The sequence below is a fragment of the Meles meles genome, chromosome 9 (genome assembly GCF_922984935.1).
Source record: "Meles meles chromosome 9, mMelMel3.1 paternal haplotype, whole genome shotgun sequence".
Classification (NCBI taxonomy): domain Eukaryota; kingdom Metazoa; phylum Chordata; class Mammalia; order Carnivora; family Mustelidae; genus Meles; species Meles meles.
Window position 1 is genome coordinate 45,243,042 of NC_060074.1, and position 26,874 is coordinate 45,269,915.

General features: G+C 49.3%; 1 protein-coding gene across 3 annotated transcripts; it reads right to left on the bottom strand.

Moving 5' to 3' along the window:
• Positions 1-74: 74 nt before the first annotated feature.
• Positions 75-23,158, bottom strand: LOC123950624 (ILK associated serine/threonine phosphatase). 3 transcript variants are annotated; one of them, XM_046018730.1, is made up of 12 exons: positions 23,001-23,158; positions 14,895-14,960; positions 14,366-14,422; positions 11,303-11,422; positions 9,888-10,014; positions 7,695-7,801; positions 7,240-7,333; positions 6,865-6,952; positions 5,481-5,602; positions 2,543-2,662; positions 556-637; positions 75-343 (listed from the first exon to the last, which is right to left on the bottom strand). In XM_046018730.1, the coding sequence occupies exons 1-12, from the start codon at positions 23,053-23,055 to the stop codon at positions 200-202; spliced, it is 1,182 nt and encodes a 393-aa protein (XP_045874686.1). In that variant the 5' UTR covers positions 23,056-23,158; the 3' UTR covers positions 75-199. The 3 variants fall into 3 exon arrangements, with proteins under 3 accessions (XP_045874686.1, XP_045874687.1, XP_045874688.1); XM_046018731.1 differs by lacking the exon at positions 14,895-14,960 and having other exon boundaries at positions 23,001-23,144; XM_046018732.1 differs by lacking the exon at positions 23,001-23,158 and having other exon boundaries at positions 14,872-14,960.
• Positions 23,159-26,874: the final 3,716 nt, after the last annotated feature.

Genomic DNA, 26,874 nt, shown 5'->3' on the forward strand with positions numbered 1-26,874 from the left:
GAGTGTATCCAAAAGCAAACACAACACTTGAAGGGTCAAGAATTGCTCAAAACGTAATAAAATAAAACACTAAGAAAAAAAAAGAAACCTTTATTTACAACCACGGGAGTCCCACAGGAGTACACGAGACACACGGAATGTGCACACACACACGATGAACCTGCGAGGTCACCGTCATGCCGTCCAGCCCTGCCAGCCCTCACGGGGACCCTATCCGCACCACCATCACAGTGACGTTGTCTGCCGAGCCCCGCTGCACCGCTTTGCTGGCCAGCCGGTTGCAGGCAGCCTCGTAGCGGGCGTCCACGGTGGGCTTCCCTTCCCGGCTCTGGATCTTCTCATCCTAGCAGGCAGGAGAGGGGGCACCACTGAGCCGGGATCCCTGTCACACCCCCAGGCCCTCTCCAAAAGGAGGCGCTGCTCCCCAGCTGCCATTGGGGCAGGCACTGGGTCCCTGCAGGGGAGCTCACAGTGGCTAAGTGCCCAGGGGACACCTCCATCTCCACACCCCCAGTGCAGCTCCCACAGCTCTCACTCGCTGGGGAGCTCTCTCACCTCCAGGCAGGACAGGATGAAGTTCACCGCTTCTTCCGGCGTGAAGACCTTGAAGAGGCCATCACAGGCCAACAGAATGAACCTACAACATGGAGGAAGCAGAAATGGGCTGTGGCAACAAACTACAAAATAGCTTGACAGTGGAGGTAAAATAAATACGTGTCCAGCTACTTAAAGGCTAAGGCCTTTGCTTTTTTGAGTGAGTGAGCGAGAGTGACGTGTGAGTGGGAGCAGGAGGGGGAGGGGGGAGACTCTCAGTAGACTCCATGCTGAGCAGAGCCCCACGTAGGGCTCAATCCCATGACCCTGAGATCACGACCTGAGCTGCAATCAAGCCAGTGACCCAGCCAGGAGTTTTTTTAAAAAAAATTTTATGACACGGAAGTTGAAACCACTTAAAAATCTTTACAGCTAGGGAAAAAACGAAAGCCAAAAAACCATAAAACAGGTGCCTGAGTGGCTCAGTCAGTTGAGCATCTGACTCTTGATCTCAGCTCAGGTCCTTTTTTTTTTTTTGAAGATTTTAGATTTTATTTATTTGACAGATAGAGATAACAAGTAGGCAGAGAGGCAGTCAGAGAGGCAGACAGAGAGAGAGGAGGAAGCAGGCTCCCTGCTGAACAGAGATCAGCTCAGTCTTTATCCCAGGGTCATGAGTTCAAGTCCCATGCTGGGCTCCATGTTGGGAGAGGAACCTACTTTAAAAAAAAAAGTACAACCAGGGTATTATCCATCAGAATTAAGACTACCCTCCTGTTCACCAATAATATGATTATGGATTAACCCAAACTCCAGGTGTTGCACTTTCTCAAATGAATTTAAGGAAAACCATGGAGTAAAAAACGTCATGTGTTATGGCAAATACGCACTGACTTTCTATCACCACACAACAGTGTAGACCTACACAGAAGGGCGTCGTGAATGCTCTGTGACAGTCCAAGACCCCAGCAAGAACATTCAGCTATCTCCACTGTCTGAACCAGGATGAGCTCCCTTCAGAACCCCTCCCTGGGACTCCCACAGGAGCTCCTTGAACAATGGAGGAATGATGTGAGCTTCCCCACAGCGCAGAAGCAGAATCCTCATTCTTTGCTCATCTAACCCAAGTCCTGGTCTTCCTCCTCTGATGGGGTACACATCCCAAAGAACTCACAGATCACATGGTATGCCTGGAACCCAGCAAGCACACTCCCACCCCCTCCAGTTTGCTGACAGACACTGAGCGACCTGTCCCACAAACCCAGGACTATAACCCAGAGCAGGGGTGCTAGCACAGTGCATACAACAGGGGGCCTAGGGCACGGTTCAGAGAACCAGAGGGGCTGGTGGAAGTGTCCCAAGGCCCTAAGGTTGATAAGAGCACAGCGGCCACCACATAGGCGGAGACAGGAGTGGAGACCAGGAGAGGCCGGGCAGGCAGAGCCATGGGGAGACCCCCTCACATGGCACAGGGAGCAGGGCCAGCAGGGCTCCTCGCCGAGGGTTTCCCCTGGGTATGGATGGGCAGGATACCATCTCCGCAGGCAGCTGGGCACGGCCCCCTCATTCTCCACCTGCCCAGCTCTGCTTCAATACCACACCTGGTTCTCCAGCAAGCACACACGGGACTCGGGACCCTTCCCAACCCGTTCCCAGAGCACCTTGTTATCGTTCCTCCATCACTCTCCATGACTGGCATCTGCCCGGCCGTGTCCCCCACCGTCCTCCTGTAAGGGCTCTGCGGTCTTCCCTCTGCTGGAGAGCCCTTCTCCTTCCTCCAACCGGGATGTGCCCCCACATCTCCCAGAGCACCCCACACTCCCTGGACATGCGGTGCCAAAATCATTCACTCGCACATATGCTCACACACCAGACTGGGGAGCCCACGAGAGCAGAAATGACAGTCTGTCCACCCTCACCTGCCAGGCCTGTCCCCACCTGCTCCAGGTTCAGGAGGAGACCCAAGAGCCCGTGCCCAGGCCCTGTGCCTTTGCTGTGCTGCTGTTACCTGTCATTGGGGGTCAGCTGGCAGCGTCTGATGTCCGGCACAGAAGTGACCCCGCAGCGCTTGTACTGTCCATCCCCGATGGAGCGGGACACCTCCAGCACACCCAGGACACGACCGTCCCTGAGAGGAGGGAAACACAAAGACTCCATCTGACAGATCACGGGTACATGGAACTTTCCAGCGCATCGTCTAAGCAGAAGGAAAGATGGAGCCTGCGGGATCCGCATTATTAACCAGCACTGCCGTCTCTCAGCCTCCATACAGACATGCCTACACGGTCCGTGCCCAATCTTCGCTGGTCTGGCGCCTCAACCCGGCGGCACCCCGACGGAACCCTGTTGGAGCCCACAGCCCAATCTGACCTGCCCACAGCCCAGATGGACTTGATGGCACTGGGTTGGGACCTGGCTTTGTTTTTCTGTTGTGTTTTTATCCCAAAGCTCCTTCAGGTAATTTGAGCACGCAGCCAGAACTAAGAGCAGCTGGAATAGGAGGGTTATTGTGCATTTACACCTAATCAGACTTGGAAAACACCTGAAAGTGACGAGTTCCGGGTTCTGACGCAGGTTTTCTTCACATGAGCTACGGACAGGATTTAAACTGGATTAACTGTAGCATTCTGCACAACGTTCCACTTTCACCCATTCTATTTCTAAATGAGGCATCCAGAGTTGGGGGGGCGCCCTCTAAACGGGGTGCCTGTCATCAGAGTTCTAGGAGCGGGGCAAAGAGCCTGGATCGGGGGCCCCAGGAATCATTCTGGTGGGGCCTCCAACAGCAGCAAGCTCGCAGGCCCCCAGACCATTGTGTGCACCTGGAGGAGAAGCCACACAATGAGGCACAGGAATACCCAGTAAACCCCAGCGCTGTACGTGGAGGTCTGTGAGGGTTCTCCCACGGATGAGAGCTCTGCAGACGAGGCGGATGAGTGCGCATGGCTGGAAATGCCCCACTGGCCTGGGCTGCCGTGCAGCTGCCGGCATATCACTGCAGCTACAAAGTCACTCTCCCTGTGGGCACAGCTGTCATGACAGACCTGCTGGCACCTATGGGCAGCCGAGCACTCTTCTCAAGCACGATCCCTGAAATGAACAGTGAGAGTGGCCAAAGGATACAGCAGCAGGGCCGAAGCAGCACTGGGCACAAGCACCGTAAGAATCCAACGGAGGGCTTCTTTGTGACCAAGTGATAAGGCACCAGGCGTGGACCCCCCACAAGAGTCACCAAGCCCAGAGAGAGAACATGGAGCAACCCCGAGTCACACTACAGAAGCTGCTGCCTGCCTTCCTGCTTCCCAGGCGGAGTCCCATCCGAGCGGGCCTCATGCTCCCCACCCTGCTGGAGGGACAGGGGAGAACGGGAGCCCAGGGAACTGTGGACCCGGAAACCAGCCGTCTGTCCTTCAGAGCACGACGGCACCAGCTAACCGCGCTGAGTCCTTCAGGCCCGGCTCCCAGCAGAAAGGAAATGCAATGAAAGTCACTTCAACGACCCATGAAAGAATGCAGGCAAATGGGACACGGGTGACCCCGCATGACTGCCACCTCCCCAGCTGGCCCACCATGCCACAAGGAAGTGGGAGGCTGAGGTAAGCTGAGTTCAGACCAGACGACGCTGGGTTCAAACTAGGGAACAGGGATCTAGACAAGGCAGGAGAGAATCCAGCCACCACAGTCCCACTTTCCTGCGGGGTGGTGTCCAACCTTCACACCGGCTGGCCTCACATATGCACACAAAGAATGCAGGGCAAAACGTCAACTACTGATTCTAGGCAGTTGATAATGAACTCTTTTATTATTTTAAATTTTTTTCCAAAAAGCTTTCAAACGAATGTTTTAAAAATACAAGTGGGAGGGTGTGGAGGAAAAGACCCAGCTGGCCAGCCCTGGCCTCTGGGGAGGGGCGAACCAGAGCCCAACCTTGCTGCTCGGAGCCTCCCTCCCCTCCTGGCCACAAGGGGCCCACCTGAAGCCATGCTGTCTAAGCACATCTCTAAGGCACCCAAACCTGCTCTTGATTCTGTACAGACCGGGAGACAAAATAACTGCCAGTCATAGGACTGTCAATGTCAAAATCTCTCCATGCAGGTCAGGCAACAGCAGAATTTTAAGGTTCTAAGAAACTTCTGGACAAAATCTAAGAGCTCTGACTGCTCCCCAGAGAGCCCCTGAACCGGCCAGCACCCGGCTAGGGCAGTCACAACCGACGACAGGGGAAGAACTGCCCTTCCAAAGACAAGCAACTACTGTCTATGCGGGTGCCTTATTGGTCTCTTGTCCCAACAGAACAGAATATCCTCATGGTCAAACTGTAAAATGAACCAGGGGACGCTCTAGCCAGACTCCTAGCACAGTGTCCTTGAAGTGGAATTTTCCCGTGGTTCAGGGAAGACACCAACCTCCACCAGCTACCGCGGAGACACAGCAGATCTAAGCCAGGGCAAGCACGCGGTGGTCAGAGACGGGGAGAGGTGAAATGGGGCCATGGACACAGCCGGCCAGTCGGGGCTGTCCAGCCAGGAAGCCCGGAGAGACTCAGCACGTGCTACAAATACCCACTGTCCTCACCCCTTCAGAATGCCTCTCTGGAGAATTCCCCTAAAACTGTAGGTTATTCAGGTGTGACAAATGATAGCATTTATGAAAGTCCCTAGGCACAGAGAAAACACTACAGATGGAGAATTTGAATTTGAGGCAGGCCTCCTCTTCTGTGAACACAGGGAGCCATGTTTCTAGTACCTTCTTTTGCTCCCAGTTGGACATAATGTAAAATCATGCAACATCCATTCACCTGCCTCCCCAGGTTAGACCTCGGACAGCCTCATCTCACTGTAGACAATGTCACATGGAAGGTTCTACCCTTGGAAGTCCCCGGCCACTCCCACAGGGTACAGCCCTCCCCCCCCCCCCCCCCCGGAGCGCCTGCCAGTGCCCGTCACCTGACGTTTCCTCCAGCCTTCTGTATTCTCATTCGTTCTTCGTACTGTGTGGGATTATGCTCCTTGCTGAGGCTTAAGGCTGCATGCTTTTGACTCTCCTCATTAAAACGACACAGGATTGCCTGGGAACGCAGAGATTATGACAGTCAGGAAACTTAAAGTTACCAGGGGAAGACGAAGCTTAACAGGTGAGTTTCAGAGTCCACCTCCTGCTGACAAACAGGACTTCAGAGGCTCAAGCAGCCAAGAAGAGTCCCAGTAGCCAGGGAGAGAAGCCCTGCCCAGCAGCTCAAGTCCTGTGCCAGCCCCGCCGGCCGAGCACCACGCCCCCTCCATGGGCTGTCTTCTTGCCTGTGACACAGAAGGGAGGCACCGCCGTGGATCAAAGCCCCTCCAGGTGGAATTGGTCCGTGAATCCACAGGAGGCAGAGATGGGGAGGGGGTGACCACATGTGCCCCCGTGTGCTCCACGGCCATGTCTGCCCCACTTGGTGACTTCTGGGAAAACCCCAGCCCTACAGAGGAGGATGACGAGGCCGGGAGAATGGGCATCATGCCTATAGTCACGGAGCAGAGCCAGGAACACAGCCAGCACAGCAATGTGGATCTGACTTCAAAGTCTTTTTTTTTTTTTTTCTGATTTTACGTTATTTGTTGTTTAGCCTAAACACAACATATGCACTGGGACCGTTTACTAGAAAATCACCAGAATAGAAGCCCAACTCACACAGGGACTGTCTGTGAGGTTTGCTGCTGCACCCCCAGTGCCTGGCATTTATGTACAAGTCACTCTAGGGGACGGGGTGGGTCAGGTCAGCAGACGCCACCAGAGTGGGAAGGGTCACTCCGTCCCTGTGGCTACTGACAGAGTACCAGGCTTGCCACAAAGGGCCAAAGAAATGACTGTCAGGTTCTGAAAGGGGATGAGGCAGCAGGAGCCTGGCTGCAGGGTGCTGCCCTCCAGCCTGAAGTCACTGCCCACAACTGGGGCTGACATATGGGTGTCACAGTGGGAAACTGGGTTTTCTTTTCTTCCAAGTGGCCAAGGCTCTGGACAAATGGCACATCACCTAGCACTTGTCTAACTAATTTTGACTTTTCCTGAAATCACAATGATTTGGGGAGGCAAGGGTTACTGTCTGAGGTCAGAGAAACACAGCTGAGAAATATTTAAGCAACTGGCCCACAGCACCACAGAGACAGAGTGCACGCATGCTGTGTGGGGTGTGTGCCTCGAGCGTGGCTGCTGCTCCCCACCCCACCACTGTGGAGTCTGCAAGGGCCCCGGCAGGACAGACTTCTCCCCGGCCAGCACATCTGTCCCACCACACACGCACTGGCCCAGGGGCTGCCCACGGCACAGGACACCCGGCTAGCCACGTACCCGGCTGTCTCCAAGGTTGGCGATGTACAGAATGTTGTCTACGGCCAGAACGCACGTGGCAGTGGAGCCATCCTTCCAGGCAGGCTTCCTGCAGGGACACACATCACAGGTACGGCCACCTCTAACAGGCGGGCAGCTTGGAGACGCAGTTCAGAGGTGACTGGTCAGTGTGCTTTACACTTCAACATGAAAGCTGCTGGGTAACTTTCTTTTTTACTGTTTCAGGGTCAGTCAGCAGTTACAAGAGCTTACTCAGTGCGAGGGACTTTTCAGACAGTGAGCACCAATACTCAGCTATCAGAAGACCTAAACTGTGTTTAAGAAAACCACACACAAGCACACCCCACTCACACATCTTTACGTGATCACACTTACTGGCTTGAAGCTTGTTTAAGGAACTCTTCATCAGTATGCTTAAAAGTGTCCAAAAGGCATCTCTTCACCGTTTTCTCTACACTGATTACATCTCCTATTACAGAACAAACAAGACGACAAACTCTCAGGAAGAAGAAATTCTCCTCCTGCTGCCATTTTGTTTTTGTACTGTGACCAAGAACATCTCTGCTTCCCCACCTCTGAGGCAGGGTCATTTGAGTTTAGTCTTCCATATCCTGAGTGTGAAGGCAAGATACACACCCACAGGCAAACTCTCCGTGCAAGGTGCCATCAGTCAGACACCCTCTGCAGCCACCACCTGCTCACCTCAGAGCCCACGTCCCCCTGGCCCCGCCTTCACAGAGGCGCTAAGAAGTCTCCAACACCACCCATCTTCCTGATTTACACAAACAAACACCAAGAGGGACCCAAACCCATCCAGTTTTCAGTCCCACCTTTAGGAAACTTCCGGATTAAGTTCTGATGCAAATTCTGTGCAGCAAATTTTGAGGCTCGAATTCCTCCGTGTCCATCAAAAACAGCAAAATATGAAACCCGGGTACTGGAAGAACGAACTGATGGTTAACAGGATTTTCACAAAGACTGCTCCGCACCACTAAGGCGCTAAATTTTTTTTTTTTTTTTTTTAACATTTTATTTATTTACGAGAGAAGAGTGCATGTGTGCAGGAGCAAGGGAAAGGGCAGAGGCAGAGGGAGAAGCAGGCTCCCTGCTGAGTAGGAAGCCCGACATGGGGCTCGATCCCAGGACCCTGAGATCACAACCTGAACTGAAGGCAGATGTTTAATGACTGAACCACCGAGGTGCCCCAAGGCCTCTAAATCTTATCTCAAACAGTCAGCATTCACAAGACAGAGGACGTCCCCTGGTAAGACACCACACTGTCCCAAGTGACTAAAATGGACACATCACTAATGGAGACAAATGTTGAAATAATTTTGATGATATTTTCTTTTTTTTTTTCCCATTTTATTGATTTAATGGGGCTCAAACTCACGACCCAGAGTTGCACACTCCACCGAATGAGCCAGCCAGGAGCCCCAAGTTTTCAACTTTTACTTTAAAACACCATGAAAATTAGGGTGCCTGGCTGGCCCAGTCCGAAGAGTGTACGACTCTTTGATCTCATAGTTGTGGGCTTGAGCCTGACACTGGGGACAGAGATTACTTAAAAATAATAAAAAAAAGTTGGAAGACTCACATTTTTTTTTCCCAAAAATCAAACTCTCTTAACTGATCTTTCACTGAAGAATAAACATTTTTCTATTTAAATCAGATTTAGTTTGAAATGCTAACACACTCAATAAAAGTACTAATCCAAGACAATGAGAAACACCTAAGAGAACAGAGGGTAATTCCAGAATTAATGCTCAGACTGATCCAACATCTAATTCTTGAGGCCCATCTTACCGCTCTTATTCTATCCCTATTCCTCTTCCAAATTTTGCCAGAAAACATGCATATATGGAACAAATGCCATTAGTGACTTGCACTGTTTTGAGAAGGAAGAATGAAAACACCTATGAGAAATGGCATTTACCGTGCAAAACTGCCTTTTTAAACATGTTCCGAGTTCCTTTTCAATGGAGACATCCTGGGCCATGAAAACACAACTTCATCGGGTTCTTAACCCTGAACCCTTCTCTTAGGCATGGTATTTGCTCAGTAATGTTTAGTGATCCCAGGGAGGTCCACTCCCTTGGGGCTCTCCAAGTCCCTTTCCTGGATGCAGAAGTTAACTCCAAGCACACTCCAGGTGAGCAAGAGCGGCTGGACAACTGTGAGCGGATGTACACATACAATCACCTTGGCCCATGAGTGGATGCCTTGCAGGGACCTCACTTCCTTGTCCAGACAAAAGCCATCAGCAGCCATGGCTCTGACACACTGCCAGTTAAGGACCAACTGGTGTCAGTAAATACAACACCCAGATGATATGATGATGGAAACCTGGTGGGGCACAGACTATGTAACCAATTGTACATGTCAGTATCATGCATGTTCATTTAACTCAATAGGACACACCTTAATGTCCCACCTTCTGATGGTTTTCCTCCATGCCTAAGAACTTATCCAAAGGAACAGGAAAATTCTCCCTGTTTTTCTTCTCCCTGACGCCATTTCTGCTTTTTGTTCTCTTTTTGGGCCCCATTACGTTAGCTCTCCTTGGTTCCTGTGTGCGCTGTGATTAGCGGCTTCCCACTCTGCCTCCTGGCTCAGAAAGTCAGAGTCTCTCTGCTGGAAGCTCTTTAGATACTGAGGAAGAGGCCACACCCCAAAGACCCACAGCATGGAGGCTCCTTTCCCTTTTACTTCGGCAGGAGTAACACTTGGGGTTGGATGGTTCTCTGCTGCAAGGCTGTCCTGTGCACTGTGGGCTGTTTGGCAGCATCCCACTGCCCCCCTGCCACCAGATACCAGTCACACAGCCCTCCATGTGACACCCAAAAATGTCAGGGAGGGGCAGTACTGTGCGAAACCAACCCCAGGTGAGAACCACTGACCCTGAACCAAGCAGTCCCAGCGAGGAGCCATTCTTTCCAGTAAATAGAAATTGAACACAGTCCAAACCCCCATCAGACAGAAACCTCTGTGCCCCCCAGGCCTGTTGGAGCACGGACACTCACATGAGGGATGACGGGGGCCTACACTCCTCTGTGATGTCGTTCAGGATGACATGGGCGTCCTGCATCTCCTCCCGCTCGCCCTTCCGCTCGGCCACATAGCCTTTCAAACTGAAGATCACTGAGGAGGCTGAGGAAGGGAGAACAAAAAGCCAATACAAAACTGTGCTCTTCCCTCCAGAAGCCCTAGTCCCAGAGCAAGTGAGAGGGAACTCTGGCTGTTTTACTCAGTGACATCCTAGCTATGCACACAGAGCAGCTATACTCTCAAGCCATCTGTGTCCCCAGCTGCACGCCTGTAACTGCAACCAGACCAAAGCAGGACGAGGACAGTCTTGCAAGGGCTCTGCTGTGAACAGCAGGCAGACGATGGCACGTTAGTATCGACGGCTTCAGCTAAGGCCGTCAGACCTTAGTACCAGAGCGAGGAAGGGGTAGTCATCCTGAACTGCGGCAAGGAATTACGTAGATATCTAGTCGTGTCAGGAATTAATGAGGGCAGAAAATTCCGAGTTTAGGAAAATGCCAGTAAGCAGAGTTTATCCCAAATGCCCTGTGGGATATCTAAAAATACCAATTTCCATGCCTGAGACTGGTAAAGAACTTGCCCAAATGCTAAGATGGCTGCTTCTCCTCTGCCTGAGGACAAGGAGCAAAGAGCCCAGCGGAGGCACGGCAGCCTATCTATATTTGATGGAGAGGCTGAGAGAAGCCTGTTTGCGGACACTGTAGGGCCCCGTAAATACTAAAGTGAACACTTTCTGCAGAGCCATTGTTGGCAGGCACCATGTCTTTGCAGCTAAGGCAGCCACAAGCTCGCTCAAGACCCTGTCCTTACGCACACTAGACAGTCTCTCGCACAGTTGCCAGGCCCGCATGCCTGCAGCTTCCACCTGGCATCTCTGGGGCAAGGGACGAACTGTGCTGGTACCCTGGGCTTGAGCACCCACAGCTACCTCTGATGGAACCTCTCACTTCTTTACTCTGACAAGTCACAAAGCTGAGGACGAATTCAAACTGCTTTTTCCAGCCTCAGATTCTCTCCTGGGATGCTGCCTACTAAGCTCATCACCAACCTCGGGGCACTCATCAGCAGGCCTGGAGCAAAGACAGGGGTCAGGGAGAAGGCGGTGCTCAGTAAGCCAACTAGAAAAGGTAAAGTCAAGTCCACCTGGTGTTTCCACCCTTTAACAAATGTGGGTTTCATGTCTGACCAAAGGGAGGGTCACACACGAATGAGGAAAGCAGCAGAGGCAAAAGTAAACTTGGGAGGTCCATTTGCAAAGAGGGTACCCTACTGGCTTCTTAAGTATAGACACAAAAAGGAAGCACCATAATGGGGAAGCGGGACTCGGTTTTGCTCTGGGTTGTTTTAAAATAGGAAGGCTAATACATTTGTTTTCAAGCTGTGTGAAAACCTTTACAAACTTTCTTTTCCACAAGCTCTTCACTGCCATTCCTCTCTCCTTCGGGGGCTTTTCTCTTTGCTCCTTTCTCTTCGCTCTTTACCGTCTGGGACATTGCAGTGTCGAGAGGACCTGGACACAAGGAAAAGCCAGAGAGAGACACAGCTATAGGTGGGCAGAAAAGTTCCCAGCAACCAGGCCACAACCCCACCTTCCCCACCCCGAGAGACAACATGACACAGTGACACAGTGTAGGAGCCTGGGCAGAGAGGCAGGTGCAGGGCTCCTGGCTGCTACCTTGAGGGGCGGGGCAATGTGCCTGGGACACCAACAGGGGAAGCACAGGTCAAGAAGCAGGTCTTGCTCAGACCCACTGTGAGTGGACTGGTCAGGGAGGGTTCTCAGTGGTAAACCCAGAGCCCATGGCCTGGGGCTATGGCACCCACACGTTTCAGACCTCAGGCTCTTACTTATCAAGAGGGAAGTTCCCAAAATCTGCCAAATGACACATCCTCAAGTCAAAAAAGTAGTAAGTGCCAGAAGGGGGTTAATAGGAGGCAAACGTCTGGCTTCAGGAATTGCTAGTATCATGAAAGGCAAAACAGGACTACGGAGGCCATTCACGGGTGTGGAGGGATGAACTATGCTCAAAGCCAATGCTAAGAGCGCCCGCAGTGTGAGCCTGTTTTGGGAGGAGAAAAGTCTCGCTTCAAGTCCCAGTCCTGCCACTCATGGAGGTTTGCCTCCAGGCAAGCTACTTCACCTTCCAGCCTCAGTTTCTTCATCTGTGACCCAGGGAGAATACTGTCATCTCGGAAGGTGGCTTTAAAACCGATGGGGACAAGGTATGTAAAGCATTTATCATGGTGCCTGGTTCACCATGTATTCCATGAACGGCAGCCATGGTCCTAATAAGGGGCTCTCTATATTCTCCGCATTTCAGTATGAAAGCAGGCAACCGTTACTTAACTACCATGTGCCAGACATTTTTGGGCACTGAAGAAAAAGGGAAGAAAATGTCCCTGCCCTCAAGAAGAGTCAATTACTTGCAAAAGGACGGACGTCTGCAACAGTAGAACCTAACATGTGTGTCCTGCCCCACATAATGAGGCATACTAACGGAGAAGATTTCATGAATGTTTCCAACACACTTGCCCCAGAGGTCTGTCTGGTAGCCTGCTGTCACTTACTGCTTGCTCCAGCCTTCCCAGTGTGGACGGACAACAATCTTCCTCTCTTTTAACTTGCAAAACAGAGACATTTTTATAGTTTTGCTGTTGACTCCTGACTGAATCACAGTGAAGTCAGAGAATATGGTCTGTATATGAAATCAATTCTTTATTGGGGCTTACTTTATGGCCTAGAATGTAGCCGGTTTTTGTAAATGTGACTATGTCTTCTCAAAAAACCCAATACATTGGATGCAAGGTTAGATTCTGTATCCTAAAAAATCAAGCTTGTTACTAATGGTGCTAAAATCTTCAAAAGTGTTAATAGTTGACTGTCTTTTGCCCTATGAAAAACTAAGACATAGCTATAGTAAATTTCTTTCTTTTATTAAATCTGTGAAGAACCCTGTTGGCACACATTAACTTTCATTATAAGAATACTGTTTAGGGCACCTGGGTGGCTCAGTCATTTAAGTGCCTGCCTTTGGCTCAGGTCGTGATCCCAGCATCCTGGGATTGAGCCCTGCCTGCTTCTCCCTCTGCTCCTCCCCCTGCTCCTGCATGCTCTCTGTCTCCCAAATAAATAGAATCTTAAGAAAAAAGAATACTGGGGCGCTTGGGTGGCTCAGTGGGTTAAGGCCTCTGCCTTTGGCTCAGGTCATGATCTCAGGGTTCTGGGATCGAGCCCCACATTGGGCTCTCTGCTCAGCAGGGAGCCTGCGTCCCCCTCTCTCTCTACCTGCCTCTCTGCCTGGTTGTGATCTCTGTCTGTCAAATAAATAAAAATCTTAAAAAGATAAAAAAAAAGAATACTGTCTTTATTGGGATGGTCTTGGGCTTAATTGTATGAGACTGCTGTACAATTTTAGCATGGGCCCATAAGCCCGAAAACCTGAGAATTCTTGTGTAAGATATTATAATAACTTTTTCTAAATATAGGAACTAATTTAATCCATACATTCTAGATTAATCCTGATTTTTATGTAATGAATTAATAATATAAAAAAGTCTACTTAAAAAGCAGCAAGTGTTCCACTTGATGACATAAGGAAAGTTCTTACACCAGAAGATAACTGCGTATGAAACCAGACAGCCTATATCCCCCACTGCAGGGCCTGTGCCCCCGGCCCTGCCCCCACCTGGGGGAATTCCCTGTGAGAAGCGCTCAGTGAGTACACGGAATAACAGATTCATCGTTGGAACAAGCGACAGGAATCTGCTCTGTTCTTCCCTCTCCCTAACTGGGACGTAAAGAGGAAAACACATTTACAGGAGCGGGTGCAACCAATGTTAACAGGCTTGACAAAAATGAACTCAGCTCAATAGAGATTCTTGAGAACTGTAAAGACTGACTGAAAATAATCAACTAAGGTCTTGAATTTCAAGAAATTCCTGCACGTGGTCTGTACCAGTCACTAAACCAGTGTCATTCAGATTTCATTTTCTTAAGATCAAAGTCTTTTTAATACAAGTACCATAAAAGAGAAAACTGTCGTATTTACAGGTTCAGGGATACTGAAAGTTTTTTAACTCTTTCATATGTCAGATACTTCTGCCGAATATATCTGAGTCTGTCAGGAACAGAGAGAGGCAGAGGCAAACTCTTGAGATAATTGTTTTTTGTTAATAACAAAGTTCAAAGTAAATGACTAAATTCTTAATTCTTAAAGTTATTTGCAAGAGGTTGAACCCCAGGTAAAAAATAATCACCAAAAAGTGATGCAGTATATAATCTTTTTGCTTCCACCTGATGCTGCCTATGTATTTTTTATTCTAATAAATCTTATGCTATACTTAATGTCATCCTAAACCCTATTAAAATCTATTAATAAGTACATTTTACATAAGAATAATTTGTTTGTGTATTACTCCCATTGACACATCAAACTTCTTCCCAACCACTTACCTGAATCGCCACTGCTGGCTGGTGGGAGATCATCAAAAAGCAAAGGTCCCCCGGACCCTGAAACACAGCAGAACACTCAGTGAGCCCACAGAACCTGGGTGAGGCTTAAGTTTCAGAACCCATCCCACCAGGACACCTATGCAGGTCATTGAAATAAACTCAAAACCTCTTGTGTCAATCCAGTGGCAACTCATACTTCGGTAAGTAATGTCTCGAACCTATTTTATTTTAAGGTCCTCTCAATTCAAAGGAAACAAATATCTGCCGGAAAGAGTTAAACCTTATTTCAGCTAGTAAAATAAACACTCAAATGAACCAGAGAAAACTGCTCAACATTTTTACGCAGTTCCTCAGGGCCAGCAACTAGCGGATTTTTCTGCCTTACCTGATGCCATGGATTCAAAACTTAAGACAGTCCAACACCTAAAACATCTGTGTGTTGAAAATGGGGGAAAGGGACAAAGATTCAGACAACTACAACCCCAGGATGACACGTTGACACACACCTGGGAGAGCCTGAAGACTGTACCTGAGTCAGTACTGCTGGCCGGAGGGAGGTCATCAAAAAGCAGAGGTCCCCTCTGAGCTTCTTTGCCTACAACACAGAGCGCCTGCTTAGACAGCATCCGGTCATCGGCCAGGACAGGGGGTACAGAGGGGGAGGCCTTCTGAGAGGTCTGCTATTAAACTCAAACCTTCTCCTCCTCACTGGACCAAATTCTACAGAGTATTTTCTCAGCAGCTATTTAACAAAGACATTTGCTTCCAACAGTTACAGTCAACATAAAGGCAATGAAAGATGACCCAATGAGCATCTGAAGGGCCACTGGGTATCCTGAGGAAAACAAGTATTTTTCTCAATAATTTCATTCCTGTAAGCACCAAATATTGAAAAACCTTTTTTAAAAAATGAATCCTGGGAAGAAAAATACTGGCTCTAGAGCAAGAAGACAATTACATGGTCCTTCCAGATAAAAGGTCAAAGACAGGGGTGCTGGGTGGCTCAGTGGGTTAAAGCCTCTGCCTTTGGCTCGGGTCATGATCTTGGGGTCCTCTGCTCAGCGGGGAGCCTGCTTCCCCCTCTCTCTCTGCAAGCCTCTCTGCCTGCTTGTGATCTCTCTCTGTCAAATAAATAAAATCTTTAAAAAAAAAGAAAAAGGTCAAAGACAGAGGGATTGCTGTCTGACCAAAGATCTATAGTCTTAGTCCGATTTCAACAGCATTCTGAAGCACCCACCCACTAGAATCTCAAACAACGAGCTCAGAGGTGAAAGTCTGATGGAAGCAAATCTGTGTGAACTTGGCATCCCCACACAGTGCCCACTTCTTACTACCTATGGAGAAAATGAGGAATTTTGGACACTCCAGCCTAAACTCAGAAGCAAGCCAGGGAAATTGTTTAAATCTAAAAACCTTAAGATTTATACACCAAGAAGACTGGTCTTAAATGTTTTTTACTCAATTATCCCTTTCCACATAAAGTTTAACCACCATTCCTTATTCTCCAGCTTTCCCAAAAATTTCTGTTTAAGCCGTTAAATACAGGAACTGGTACACAGGAAATGGGAGAAACAAAGGGCTGAAGATTTAGGCGTGCACACTGCGATCCTATGAAGTTTGTCCCACCTCATGTTCCTCTGAGTTCAAGTACAGAAACATCCTCATTTAAAAACCAGTTCAACTGTATGTTCCAAAAGCCCCAACTACATCAACCCTCTGCCTCTAAGTAGAAATGAGCTGGACAGCAATTCTACTTAAAAAAAAAAAAAAAAGATTTTATTTGTTTACTTACTCATGTGAGAGAGAGAGAAAGTGCACAAGCACAGAGCAGTGGGAGGAACAGAGCGAGAAGGACAAGCAGACAGTGCTGAGTGTGGAGCCCCACACAGGCCAATCTCACGACCCTGAGACCATGACCTGAGAGGCGAAATCAAGAGTCGGACATTTAACCGACTGAGCCACCCAGGTTCCCCCAAGTCTGCTCTTTTTTAAAAACAAAAATTTAGGGGTACCTGTGAGGCTCAGTCAGTTAAGCATCCAACTCCTGATCTCAGCTCAGGTTTTGATCTCAGGGTCCTGAGTTCAAGCCCTATGCTGGGCTTCACACTGGGCGTGCAGCCTACTTAAAAAATAAACAAATAATAAAAACAAAGTAAAAGCAAAAATTTAATTTAAAATTTAGAAACTCCAAGGAAAGAAATTTCTTCAGGAGTTATTAGGTCAAAAGTATCTTAAATACCTTACAGTTTCCTAATTTAACAAAAAATAACTCTTCTGCTTTACACCCTAATCAAATGGGAAATATCTACTCCATTAACTTACACTGTTATCCCTCAGGATTCCAAACAGACTAAGTAACTGCAAATACTTTCATTTTTCTCACAAGTGACATTAACATTCTATAGGAGGTATTCAAACAGCAGTATCATGAGGACATTAAATGGCATTTAGAACAACCATTCACTTACTCTGTAATCCTCCTACAAGAAGCCCTAATATTCTAGCAGGGCACTTCCAAGAGGAATCCAAGCCAAGCTGGGTCTAACCATCAAATGCCCATTCTCCTCACAGACTCAGAACCGTATGGGACAATAAAGAGCAAGGACACTATTTCAGTGGGGCCTGAGAGTCGGGCATCTTGGGGAGAGAGAACATTACAGGGAGGAGGCCAACCTGAACAGCCACCAACCCTTGGGTCAGGTCAGATTTAATTTCCAAACTAAGCCACCCACCTCAATCAGGTCTTTCCACTGCCAGTGTCCAGTGGGGAAGTCGTCCTTCCCAGGGAAGACATTTTCAGTTGCTGCACGCATTCATCACCATAGGGCTTCCGGCCTGGCCTCTGTCCTTTGGCTATACTCAGAATAGTGCCCCGATCTAAGCACCGTCCCCAGATAGGGGCCCACCTCCTCATGCCAAATGAATGAACCTCCCCATTGCGTCTGCCTCACTCTGGAATACTGTAAGTGCTATTTCAATTAAACACAACGGGATCGTCTCACTTTCGTTGGTCACAGCTGAGAACGGCTCTTAGGAATAATGAACATTTACTGCCTGCCGGGCATGATTCCAGTGGTCTCTACATGTTTCCAAAGCACTCATTCCTTCCAACAGTTTTATGAGGTGAGTACTGTTACTATAGTTCCGTACTGATGAGGAGACTGAGGCAATCCGGTGAAACTGAGGGACAGCCAGTGAGGAATGGGCTGTCAAATCCAGGCTTCCTGGTTTCCGCCCGTGCCCCTACAAGGTGCCAGACAGCCTCCGCATACCATCTCATTGAACCCTGACAATCCTACGACGATAATCCCAAGGTTCTTGATCTCTGGAATACTTTTTGCATCACTGAAAGGATCTCTTAGAATAGCTTGTATTTGGATTCTTAAAAAATAAATAAATAAATAAATAAAAATCTGTGGGGCACCTGGCTGGTTCTGTCAGTAGAGCATGTTGACTCTTGATCTCAGGATTGTGAGTTCTAGCCCCACGTTGTGTGTACAAATTACTTTAAAATAAAATCTTTTTTAAAAAAGATTTTATCTATTTATTTGACAGAGATCAAAAGTAGGCAGAAAGGCAGGTGGGGCAGGGTGGGGGGGAAGCAGCTCCCTGCTGAGCAGAGGGCCTGATGCGGGGCTTGATCCCAGGACCCTGATATGATGACCTGAGCTGAAGACAGAGACTTTAACCCACTCAGCCACTCAGGCGCCCCTAAAAGTAAAATCTTAAAAAATATATATCTGTAGGTGATAGATGCTATAATGGAAATGTCTGAATGGCCAGAACCTAACATTCTATTCTGGATAAACAGTAATCCAAAGTATTTGGGTCAGCAATAATTAGACAAAGTGTAACTAGGAACCAAAACTTTGGAGGAAGGCCCCCTGAATTCTAAATATAAGACCCGAATAAAGAATAAAACAAGACTGAAGACCATTTTTCATTACAGTTAATGTCATCTCGGTTTGTTTTGTTCTGTTTTGAGTTCTCTATATTCTGAAGCTAAGTCTACTGAAAGTTATACACTGTGCTAAGAAAAATACTCTTGGGTTGATTATATTCACTTTGGCTAAAGGCTGCTATGTACAAGATCACATATTTTGCCTAAACGATTTTGCCTAAACGGTTCTTTATACCTGAGTTTTTCCAACTACAAAAGCAATGTACCTCCTCCAAACACCACAGAGGCTTTAGAAAAAGCTCCCCTTCCCCACCACAGTTGAATGGGTATGTTCTACCTTCTCCTAAACTAATGCACTTATGTACGTGCATTTTATACTCTTTAAGTTGCAGAAGCGTACTATACACAACACTCTCTGTATACCCTTGTTCATGTGAGCCCTCCAGGAACATTCCAGCCCAGCACGTCTGGGTCTAATTACTCTTCCCAACAGCTATGTTCTGATCTGCGTGGGAGGCACTGCCACACACTCGTCCAGTTCCCTTATTGATGGGCGTGCAGGGTGATTCCAGTTTCTCATATGACAATAATGCCACAGTAAAGAACCTTAGATATATATCCCTACTTAATCTGCTAGACTGCTAGGTCAAAGCATATAAATGGCTTAAATCTAACAGATATCCAAAACTATTTCCAAAAAGTGGTGGGAATGTCTACCCCCAACACACTTTATGAGAATGTCCATTTCTCTCCATCCTCACCACAATGATGCCAATTTTTAATCTGCTGGGTGAAAACATGGTACATCACTGATTTGCTATTCCTTTCCTCAGTGACTTAGGAAGCTAAGCATTGGTTTTAACTGACTGGTCATTCTCATTTCTTCTTCCATAAACTTCCAGGATACATACAGCCTTTGACAATTTCAAATGGGCTACCTGTCTTTTTCTTACTGAGGTGTCTGAGCCTTTCATTTACTAGGGATCATTTGTATGTGTATGAAATTTTTTTTTTAAGACTTTACCTACTTAGGGGTACCTGGATGGCTCAGTCGGCTAAGCATCTGCCTTCATCTCAAGTCATGATCTCTGGGTCCTGGGATTGAGCCCATTGGGGCTTCCCGCTCAACAGGGTGTCTGCTTCTCCCTCCGCTCCTCCCCCCGCTTGTTCTCTTTCTCAAAAAAAAAAATAAATTAAAAAAATATTAGAAGAGGGTTCACATTCCTCAGGGCTACTAACAATTTACAGATGATTTAAAAAATTATTTACTTATTTGGGAGAAAAAGAAGGATAAATAGACTCCTGCTGAGCAGGGAGCCCAATGTGGGGCTCTATCCCTGGACCCTGAGATCACAACCTTAGCTGAAGGCAGATACTAAACCTACTGAGCCACTCAGATGCTCCTACGAAATTATTTTGTTTGTCTTTTGCTTTGTGGTATTTTGTCCTGCAGAAACTTTAATTTTTACGTAGTTAAATCCATTTTAATTTCTTATGAGTTTTTTCTTGCTTACCCCTGAAGTTTTACAATTAGTGTTTTTTTCTAGTATCTTAACCTTTATTTTCTATTTAGATCTCCAGGGTTTTTTGGGAAAGAAGTATTTTGAAGATGGCCTACCCTGTAGTAATTGCTTAGTTCTGAGAGCTGAACAGTAGTTTTAAAGTATGGTGGTGTAGCAACCAAGTAAGTGAAAGAACCACTCAATAAAACTGAAACCAACTATCTGTCAAAGTAACCTTAAAGGACACCTTTAACTTATCAAGCATAAGCTGTTGATCTTAAAGACATCAAGGCAGCACTTTTAGGGAGTGTGATAGAGCAGAGAGTTTTCATTCCTGTCTGAAATGGGCATACTTCCTTGTTTAGGTCAACTCTCAACATACAAAAACTTGATTCCCTCAGCAATCAAATCTATAAATGCTGGCGTGAAAACTATTCATTTAGCACAAAATCTGAAAACATTTAATGCATTCTTTTTACATTTTTGTTCAGACCATAAAAATCCAGAGGCTTGGAGGCAGGAACATTAGATGGAATGTTTAAAACAAAAATCAAAGAACAAAATACACTTGATGTAATCTGAGCAGTATGAAAGTTCCTCCCTTTAGACACTCACAAAATCCAGTTGAGTCTATTTTTTCCTTTTAAATAGCTGTTAAAGTTAACAGCTCATATACTAACATCTAAGCACTAGCATCTACTAAGCACTGACCATGTCAGCACGTACACTAAGCACCAAGCATGTAGTATTGTGTAGTGCCAAGCATGCAGTACTATGTGGCACCGAGCATGCAGTACTGTGTGGCACCACGCTTGCAGAACTCCGTAGCACTGAGCAGGTAATACACTGTAGCACCGAGCATGGAGTACTCTGTGGCACCAAGCACGCAGTACTCTATAACACCTGTGCTAACAGTAGGAGGCGGCAATCCTACTTTACAGATGTGGGAACAGTCACAGAAGGCAGTTAGTGGATCTCAAGGCAGTTTGATTACATGTACAAAACCACTCCTCTCTGAGACTGTGAAAATGACTAGGTCTTTAATACTCCCTACATGAGCACCTGCACATCATGTGTGAGGGTCACCATGGTGCAGTTTTGCTCATCTTTCCATCCACTTTATGAAACCAACCTTATATTCCTTTCACTTGTTCCATTTTTAATTTTATCAACCAGTATCATCAACTTTCTGAAACAAAATATGGCATTCAAACTAGTTTTTCAAAAATCACGGTTTTTTTCCCCACAAGATCGTGAAATCAGATTCAGATTCTGTTCTTCTTCAAATGATTTTTTAACCTGTTAAATCTCATCTTATCAGTATTAACTAACTGCCCGTCAAAGTAACCTGGGATCCCAGCTCTGTCACTCACTTTAGTACTTATCCCACTCAGCTTCCTCTCATCTACTAATTCAGAAAGCACGCCTTCTTTGTTTTTAAAGCTATTTTTAAAAATACGCTCAGCCAAGCAGGGCCTGTGATGGCATCAGTGCCCGTCCCAGGAGCAGTTCACTAATCCACTTTCCAGTGAACGGGGTTTTAAACACTGTGCAGTCTCTCTGCTGCCCTGTCATCTCAGGCAGGGCTGGAGACGCCCTCCCCACTCACTGTGTTCAGTGACAAGCTGCCAAGTACCAACTTGTAAGAGTTAGGAGCTGTCAGATTTTGTATCATATAAAGGGTGCCTTCTCCTAAGCAGACAAATTAATTTCTGGTAAAAAGTTATGGAGATTTTTCTTCTTTAAATGATAGGTTTACAGGCACATCTGCAAATCCAAACTCTGCCCCAAACATATTCAGAGAAAGAAGGTATACTCCATCAACACGGTTAAAAAAAAGACAGTGTTCACAAAGCCAGAGTTTCCACATACAGGCAAAACAATTTTAGCCACAACTAGAACAATTTAGAAAGTGAATGGCTCACGGACAATTATTCAGATGTTTCTGTACCATCAGTGTGGTGAGCGGGGATAGAGTAACTACCATTACTGGGAATAATGGCCCCAAAAGCCTGGCCAGGCTGTTCACACCGGACAAGCAGAATCCAGGCCCCGTGCAACGCTCCTGCAATCCAGAGGGCTTAACATCCCCACCACACGGTTCCCTGGCCTAGAATCTCTGCAAAGCACAAGTCTACCCATCGTCGGAGGCCCAATTCCAGCACCGCCTCCTTCCCCACTCTTCCTGGACAGACTGCAAACACTCCTCCAGGCGCTCCGCGTTTCCCACAGCCCTTAACTTTTGCCAGTTTTAATTATAACCACTTGCATTTAAACGTCAGCTCTTTGCAAAGGCCGGATCTTGTTCCCCTTCTGGTTCTGTCCAACACTGGCTTCCAAACCCACGGTCTCCAGGCTCCTGCGGAGCGGGCCGGTCGAGATCCCCTGGGGACTGAACAACACACATCCAGGACCCTACCTTGGACAGGCTTTCCGATCTCGTGGGCGGAGGGGAGCCTGGAAACCTGAACTTGCTCTTAAACTTTTCCAGGTCATCTGCCGCGGAGATGGGCTCAGAACTGCGGGCCTGCGGGGCAGCGTCCGCTGGAAGTCGAGCGTGGGCAAGTGCTAGGAAGTCCCGCACAGTGAAACCCGCAGCGAGCGCAGCGCACTGGGCACACGGCGCTAACAAAGGCCTGGTCCCAGGCTGCTCGCGCGTGGGCTCCACGCACCCGCCCAGGCCCCGCGCCCAACGGACCCGCCTAGAGTTCCTGCTCTGGGGGCCGCGGACGCGAGAAAGAACTACTGCGAAAAGTAAAATGCTAAGACCGCAGAGGACGAGCCCTCCCCTCGGGCCTCAGACACGAAGGATGACGCCGGCGGGGGCCGCGGCGCCGGAGTAAGCACAAAGCCACTTGCAGCCTCGAACCTGCAGCACCGCCGCCATCCCGCCCGCGGGGACTGCAGCAGGGGGCGACCGGAAGGCCGCGGGGCGCGGAGCCGGGCCGCGCGCGAGGGCGCCGGTGCTCGGGAGCGGGACTGGGCCCCGCCGACCGCCCTCCGCCGCCGCACGTGCGGGCCGCACACAAAAGGACGCCGCGGCCTGCGGCCCGCGGCCCGCTCCCAAGCCCGGCCTCCTCCGTGCGCGGCGGACATGACGGAGGCCCGCCGGCCGGGCCCCGGGCAGGCCGCGCTCGCCCCCGCTCCGCCCCGCGGCCTGCCTCAGGCGCCGCGGGCCTCCAGGCCGCAGCCGCCTGTCCTTCCCTCCCCGGCCCGGCGGCCACCCGCTTACCGACAGCCGGGCGCGGCGAGCGCTCGGGCTCCGGCAGGTCCCCGAACAGGTCCATGGCCAAGGCTGGGCGGCGGCAGCGACGGCGGAGGCGGTCGCGCAGCCCGCGGGCGGCTGCAGCGGCAGCGGCGGCGGCGACGGCGGCGGCGGCAGCGGCAGCGGCTGCGGGGCGGTGGCGGCCCGGGCGCCGTCAATCACCCGAAGGCGGGCCCGACACCCCACCAATCGTCGCGCGGCGTGGCCCGGCCGCCCCAGAGTCCTGCGCGCGAGCGGGCGGGGCGGCGCGCGTGCGTGCAGGGTGTCTTCGCCTGGGTGGGCGGAGGCGATGCCGCGGCCGCCACGTTCCCTCTAGCGGGTGGGCCGGCCCTTACTGCCCTCTCCTGGCGGTGCGTCCTGTTCCTAGAACGCGGGTGGGAAAGAACTGTCGGAGCTCAGTGGCAGCGTAGCGGGCCCTGATGTCTCGGAAGGCTTTCGGTCCCTTCGTCCTCACACCGGCTCGGCAGGCCCGCGTCTTGGCCCGCTGTGGACACCGAGAAGCCGAGGCGGCCCCAGGAAACACAGGGCGCAGGGCGCTTCCCTCGACCCGGCGGAAAAGAGGGCGCTTCCACGAGGTGCCTCAAGGAAGCAGCGGGTGACCCTGCCGGCTGGGCACACAGCGAGGCCTTGGCGTCCTCCTGCTGAATGGACGCAGTTCGAGCGAACGTGGACATCAGCCTTCGACAGACGAAGAAAAGGAGGCCGTGCTCATCGTGTCTGAACACAAAATGTTGGAGCTCAGTCCAAGCGATGAGTGACCGGACCTCCCTCAGCCCTGCCCAGTACGAGTGAGCTTTGTCCGGGTCTCCCGCCTTTTAGATAAGTTTGACGAAGGCATCCCCATGGGGAATTGCTGACACCTAACCCACAGCAAAGCTCTGCATCCTTAGTGTCCGCAAAACTGCCGACCACAAACCCCATCTCCTGAGGACTTTCCGGAATCCCCCTAGCTAGGTGCCCCAGGGCAGTGATCTCCCTCAGTGCTGCCCTGAGTAAGAAACCCAGCTTGTTTCCCCTGCAGATGTGTTTCTGGTTAGGTCTGGTTTGGGGACTCTGCAGGGCCCAGCAAGCCTCCATGCCTCTCTTCAGTGCCACGGGTCACTCACCAGTGTGTGAAACCTCACTGCTCTCTCCTTACCCTTCAGAGAGGACCTGCCTCCTCCTCCCTCACAGCAGAAATACTCTGACAATACTCACAGTCTCCTGTTCCCTTGCTACCCCTGCACAGGGCAGCTGACCCCAACCCAGCTTAACCTCACCACATCTCCAGAACAGCTCTCACTAAGACCTCCCCTGACTTCCCACTCCGTTGCTAAATGGAACTGACCTTTGCAGTCATCTTCCATGACTCCCAGCGGTACTGACACTGGTGGCCTCTTTCCCTTTGGCTTGTGAGACACCTCACTCTCCTGGTTTTATTCCTCTTCTCTGGTGGCTCTGTCTCTGCTTCCTTCGCAGGCCCAACACCTTCTGCCTGGCTACGGGGGATGGAATTCTTTAAGACTAGATCCTGGGTCCTCTTCATTCTGTACTTCCTCCCTGGACAATTTCATCCACACTTGGCCTTGAATTACTGTTCATCTGAACATGGGTTATTAATTTATATTTCCTACCAGCTCCAGATCGTGAGTTCAAATGAGTACCAGAGAATGGCTCAGTAAGTAGCAGAGAATGGTTACAGTTGGGACATGTTGAATTTGAGGCACTTTGGCCTTTTGGTTCAAATAAGTATGAGAGAATGGTTCCAGCTGGGACATGTTGAATTTGAGGCACTTTTGCCTTTGGTTCAAATAAGTACCAGAGAATGATACCTCTTGGATGTCTCAAAAATGCCTCAAATTCAACGTGTCCCAGCTGGAACCATTCTCTCCCTGCTCCCATCCTTTTCAATCAGTTCTCCTTCCTGGGTTGACACAGACCTGTGTTCTTATTCCAGAACCCCTCTATGGAAGATAGCGTCTGAGTGGCCCCCATGATCTCCATCTCCTAGGATTCAACCCTTGTGTGGTCCCCTTCCCTTGAGTGTGACCAACACCATGACTTGCTCTGGCCAACAGAGTCCAGCAAAAGTGTCAAGACGCATATGATTATGTGGATGTGATTCTTTGACACAGGTCTGTGACACCCATCCTGCTTGGGGATCCTCCCTCCCTTGCTGGCTCTGAAGAAGCAAGCGACCATGTTGTGGAGAGAACCCTAGTGAGGAACTGAGGAAGACTTCCAGGTGATAGTCAGCAAGAAGCTGAGGCCTTCATCCCAAGACCCCACAAGGAGACAAATGCCACCAACAGCTGTCTGAGCTTAGAAGCCTTCCTAGTTGAGCCTCAGGTGAAAGCCCAACAGGTGGCCAACACCTGACTGCAACCTTGCAGAGGACCCAGACTCCCAACCCATGGAAACGGTGGGGGACAAATGGGTGTGGCTTTAAGCTGCTTAATTTTCAGTAATTTGTTAGGCAGTACTAGCTACCTGATACACCCTCCCATCACCAAGCCCCTTCATTCCTCAGATTTCAGCTGAGTCCTCCATTCCTCAGGAAAACCTTTCCAAAGTGCCCTAAGCATGATCCCGCTTTGCACCTCTCCGTCAGAGGATTTGTCCGCGTCACAGTCTCACAGGTATTTATGTAAGTGTTTCATTCATGAGCTGTATCTCCCATCAGATTGTAAGCCGTTGGAGGCCAGGAACCACATCTTGGTTTTACACATAACTGTACTCCCAGCACCTGGTGCTGAATAGGTTCTCACATATATTGGTTGGATGAATAAATGAAGGAATGCGTCCATTTTTGAAGCTCAAAGTGGGTGACACTAGCCTTCCTACTTCAGGATTGTCAAGAAGGTTAGAACCGAGAGTGGTGCCTCCTGCAAGCTTGCTCAGGACTGCCCAAACTAAATTATTTTGCTCTTAAAAAAAATCCCAATTTCTGATTTTAAGAATGTAAACTGTCTAGAGACAAGGGAAATATCTGTTGTCCCAGGACATTATCAGCAGCCTGCATGGCAGACAGTATTTTCCAAAGTTTGCTGCAACAGTATCCCCCATCCCTCGTGCTCTTCTAAAATGTATCCTACCCCCTTCCATCCAGGGGTAGGCTCTGAGTCTTCTCCCCTTGAAGCTGCATGAACTGCTCGGCTGTCAGAGAAGGAAAGAGGTGCCATTTATCTGATCTCCAAGGCTAGGTCATTTAAGAAGCATGCAGCTTCTGCCTGCTTCTCTGGAGACACTTGCTGGGGAGTTGGTCACAACTAAAGGGTCCAGCTGCTCTGAGGCTGCCGTGCTGGAGAAGCCCCGTGTAGGCATAGTCCTCCGCAATGTGGGTTGAGCTCCCAGCCCACAGTCAGCGCTGGCTGCCAGCCTTGTTGGGTGAATCATCAAGGATATCCATCCCAGTGGAACCCTCAGATGACTCCTGCCCCAGCCAACATCTGACCGACCTCATGAGAAACCTCGAGCAAGGACTGCCCAGCTGGGCCCTTTAAGAATTCCTGACCCCCAGAATAACAAGCAAAAAATGATTGTTAAGCTGCTAAGTTTGGGAGTAGTTTGTTACAGAACAATAATAACTGGAAGAGCTTGTGGTCCAGAGTGGAATACTGACACCTCAAACACCCAGCACATAAGATCCTGTCCATGGGCCAAGGCAGCAGGCAGTTGGAGTGCAGGAGGAGAATGAAGAAAATGACCACTGTACTGTTCTCCAGGCAGCGGGAAGGATTTTATTGCAACCCTGGTGTGCAGAAGTGTGCATGTGTCGAAAAGGCTTCACCCTGTGCAAAAGTAATTCACTTTGCTATATTTATTATGAAGAAGGAGCAGAAAACTGAGAACACTGGGGGTC

Excerpts from the sequence above, each read along its gene's own strand:
- LOC123950624 (XM_046018730.1), bottom strand. The coding sequence starts at position 23,055 with ATGGACCTGTTCGGGGACCTGCCGGAGCCCGAGCGCTCGCCGCGCCCG. Across the intron at positions 14,423-14,894 it reads GGCCAGCAGTACTGACTCAG|GGTCCGGGGGACCTTTGCTT; the intron begins GTACAGTCTTCA and ends GCTGTGTTTCAG. Across the intron at positions 11,423-14,365 it reads AGCCAGCAGTGGCGATTCAG|GTCCTCTCGACACTGCAATG; the intron begins GTAAGTGGTTGG and ends CCTTGTGTCCAG.